The sequence below is a fragment of the Bactrocera latifrons genome, unplaced genomic scaffold (genome assembly GCF_001853355.1).
Source record: "Bactrocera latifrons isolate USDA-ARS-PBARC rearing strain unplaced genomic scaffold, ASM185335v1 scaffold_651, whole genome shotgun sequence".
NCBI lineage: Eukaryota > Metazoa > Arthropoda > Insecta > Diptera > Tephritidae > Bactrocera > Bactrocera latifrons.
In genome coordinates this window covers 7,102-10,775 of record NW_017537325.1, presented here as the reverse complement: position 1 = coordinate 10,775, position 3,674 = coordinate 7,102, and the positions used below count along the sequence as shown (strand labels likewise).

Sequence of the window (3,674 nt, the reverse complement as noted above, 5' to 3'; positions counted from 1 at the left end):
CGTGCGTATGCGAGACTCGTGCTAGAAGCGCCAGACATGCCTACAGTTGCAGATCTGTTAGCTCTATAATGCCCCGAGCTAGCGCTATAGCGGTGCCACTAGATTTGGCTGAAGTATGGTCAAGTGGACGTGCGCGTTTACCACATTTAGCTCAAGGTTATGCAGTAAATTGCTCGTAGTTCAGCCTGGGCGCACAAGTGACGCTGCGAAGTGGAYTTGTGAAACGCTAAATGAGAAGTAACTTATGAACATGTGAAACAGCAAATGAAAGTAGCTTTTGAACTTGTGAAACGCTAAACGAAAAGTAATTTATGAACTTATGAAACAGTAACTGCAAACTAACTTATAAAACACAACTGTGTGTTCTTATAAGTAATATATCCTTTTTGACACAACTAACGATTTTATGAGATAAAGTATTTTGTAATTATTTCACAAAAGTAACTATTTCAACATTTAATTACATTTGATTTGCTTTCGTTGACACTTCATTACTAAATGCGATCTTTAACAYGAAACTTTTCATGATCGCATGTTTATTGTACACACCAACAGGTGCTTTAAACCTAATTCTTGGTGCTATAGGGTGCATTTAGTCACAAAAATAGATAATCTGTCCGGTGTCCAGTATGACGGCGCGTCATTAATGGAAACCAATTAAATGCTGACGTCAAATGTGAAATTACTGTAATTCACGTTGACAAATGTCAATAGATAATTGTACACAAAAATATATATAAGTATATATGATATATACGAAACATCTGTTGTGCGAGCAACAGGTCTGTAGCTAAGCAAGCTTTTTGCTGTAAATAAATAAAGCGCTAGACGGTTAGAGCAAGAGTATGCGGTTAGCTCGTGGCTATTTTAAAGTACATATGTGACAAGTTGTTATTTGAATTTATTATGTGTTTATTGTGTGGTATATTATCAGTGTAGAAGATACAGYTCGTGTACTTGCTTGTATACTGTTATTAAATCTAGAGAGCAACTGCCATTGGTACTACTTTGAAACATATTTTTGTTGTCTTTAGAAGGAGTGCACTTAAAATCGATTATTTTTCTGGTGGTGAGATTAAACTAATTTCTTCAAGTGAATAAGTCGAAAGAAATGTCGACGRTTTTTCGAAGTTGGCCACAAAGTCATAATGCATAATTGCCTTCAAAATGCGAAATTATTGCACGAAAACTATTATTGAAAAACAAGTTCTTCATGTATACCTGACTGAGCTTTCCGAAAGTGTGTATTAGGGTTTTCACAAGTCTCATAAAGTTATAAATTATAACGATTCGAAAACATAGCATTGAAACGAAAATGAAATCCAACAACAATTTTTKTAAACAAGTGTAAAAATTTATAATTTTACGATTTTACAATGCTTTGCGACGGGTTGTGCATACCCCATATATAAAAAAAAAATTTTAAAAATTTCCTTTTTAAAAATATGCTTTATTTACTAATCACACTAATGTTTTAAAAAATTKTCTCCTTTTAGAATGCCCAACCGCCATGGATGGCATGGAGCGGTTCGCGTGTCCCACACCTGATGTGCAGGGACGATATCGTTGCATAGACGATCACGTGCTATGCGACGGCTTCATCGATTGTCCGGAAGGTGAAGATGAAGAYCGAAGATCGTGTATGTTCTACAAAACGGTAAGTCATGCAACAAATCTCTCTAGAAGTAACTTATTTTTGAGATAAAAATGAAAAACACTTTTATAAAGTATGATAGAGAGGAAAGATTTTTATTTTAAAGGTAATAAAAGATAGTTATAGGCWAATGGTTAAATGCTAATAAGTTATGGTAAGCGTGTTTGTTATTAATTTTTTTTTCAAACCGTGGCTGTGGTGGTAGGCATGAAAAAATTTAAATTTTATATTACTCCTAAAAACTCCGAATTATTTTTTGTAAAGTGTGATTGTATTCGTAAATATATCTATATGCGATTATATTTATGCGAACATTTAAATATACATAATTACTCCGAAAWACTCCGAATCATTTTTAGGAAGTTTGATAGTATTTGTCTGGGTCTTGTTTTTTGCAATGAAAATATGTGTTACTCTGAAAATCTCCGAATTATATATTTCAAAACGTGATTGCGGTCGTAAACTTGTATATGGGGCTAGTTTTTTACAAATGTGCAAATATAGTATGTATATTACTCCAAAAGACTCCGAATTATATTTTCCAAAGTGTGGTTGTGGTCGTCAGCATATGCGGGACTAGTCTGTTTGCWAAAGAAGGTGCAATTATATGTATGTATATTACTCCGAAAAACTCTAACTAAATATATTTTTAAAGGGTGGTCGTTAGTATACATATTAGCTTTTGATAAAAATTAAAATTTGTGCTACTCCGAAAGGCTACGAAACATTTCTTATAAATTGTGGTTATGGTCCTAAGCTAGTATTTTTTGCAAAATTGCAAATATAATATTTTTTCTATTTTGAACCAAAATTGCAATTCAAAATCTTTTTTTTTTTTTTATTTTTTACTTAGAACATGTGTAGTATTATTATAGCTACTTCATACTTTCTTTAATGTTTTATATACGATATTTACATAATTTCGCTTGTACTGTAACCCCGAAGCTATTAACGCACAGAGCGAAAAACTTTAAACTTACAAATAGCTCTTCAAAACACCTAGCAAATGGAATTTCTAGCTAAAAAGCTTAAGGCAGCAAAAATAGTTTCTATTTTTACTCACACTACGCAGAACTTTTCTAAACTAATCATGCACTATCYTTCCGCTTCTTTGCAGGTCAAAGCTCACCTAGACGTTTTGGCGGATGCGCTGTTACGCTGGGCGCGAGGACGTTAAAAAACCACAACATAARCCATACACGTAGTAAACACAACATAAACTCGCCTTCCTATGCATAAATGCAAACAGAACAGAAAAACAACAGAAGAAACACTACACATCCGAAGCAACACAAATAGATATGTGACTGCTAGCACTCACATAATCAACACATAAACAACGACCAGCACCACCGCAGCTAAATTGAAAGCGCAAAAAACACGACRAAACACAAAGCGCCAAACAAACCGAAAGTCAAATAACTAATTATGCCGCAAAATCATACGGATGGACACTGAGRCACACACACATACACAAACACAAACTCCTACACGCATGGTCGCATATGAAAGTGCAACAGAATAAGAGAGATAGAGCGACAGTTAGACAATGCGAGAGAGAGAGAGGTGACGAGCGAGCGTAATAGTAGTATTGTTTGTAAAAAGCTGTAAAAGTATTGTCAAAATAACGAAATACTAGACAAATAGGAAAAACAACCAAAAACAAAAAAAACAAAAAAAAAAACACAAAAATAAATATAACAACTGAAGACATTAACTGTTATTAGCGATATGTGTGGCAAGCATGTGAAATGTTAATCAAAAACAAGAAAAAACAAAAATAAAATTCATAAATTAGTTGTGAATTGAAATGAGCGTGTGCAAAAGCCTCAAATGAATGCCAGCAAATGAAAACTTATGTATGTAGTAGTAAATGTTTAATCAACTAGTAAAAAGCAAGGTGTAAGGAGTACTTAATGTTATATATATGAATTATGATTACAATTTTGATTACTTATTACTTACGAACAAAAATTACTATAACTTAACGATTATTAATTATTATTATTATTATTTAATA

General features: G+C 33.1%; 1 protein-coding gene across 1 annotated transcript; it reads left to right on the top strand.

The window, feature by feature from the left end:
- The first annotated feature begins 1,510 nt into the window (after positions 1–1,510).
- On the top strand, positions 1,511–3,289 carry LOC108975470 (SCO-spondin-like). The gene is made up of 2 exons (XM_018943966.1): positions 1,511–1,657; positions 2,772–3,289. Exons 1-2 carry the CDS (start codon positions 1,511–1,513, stop codon positions 2,829–2,831), a joined length of 207 nt encoding a protein of 68 aa, XP_018799511.1. The 3' UTR covers positions 2,832–3,289.
- The last annotated feature ends 385 nt before the right edge of the window (positions 3,290–3,674 follow it).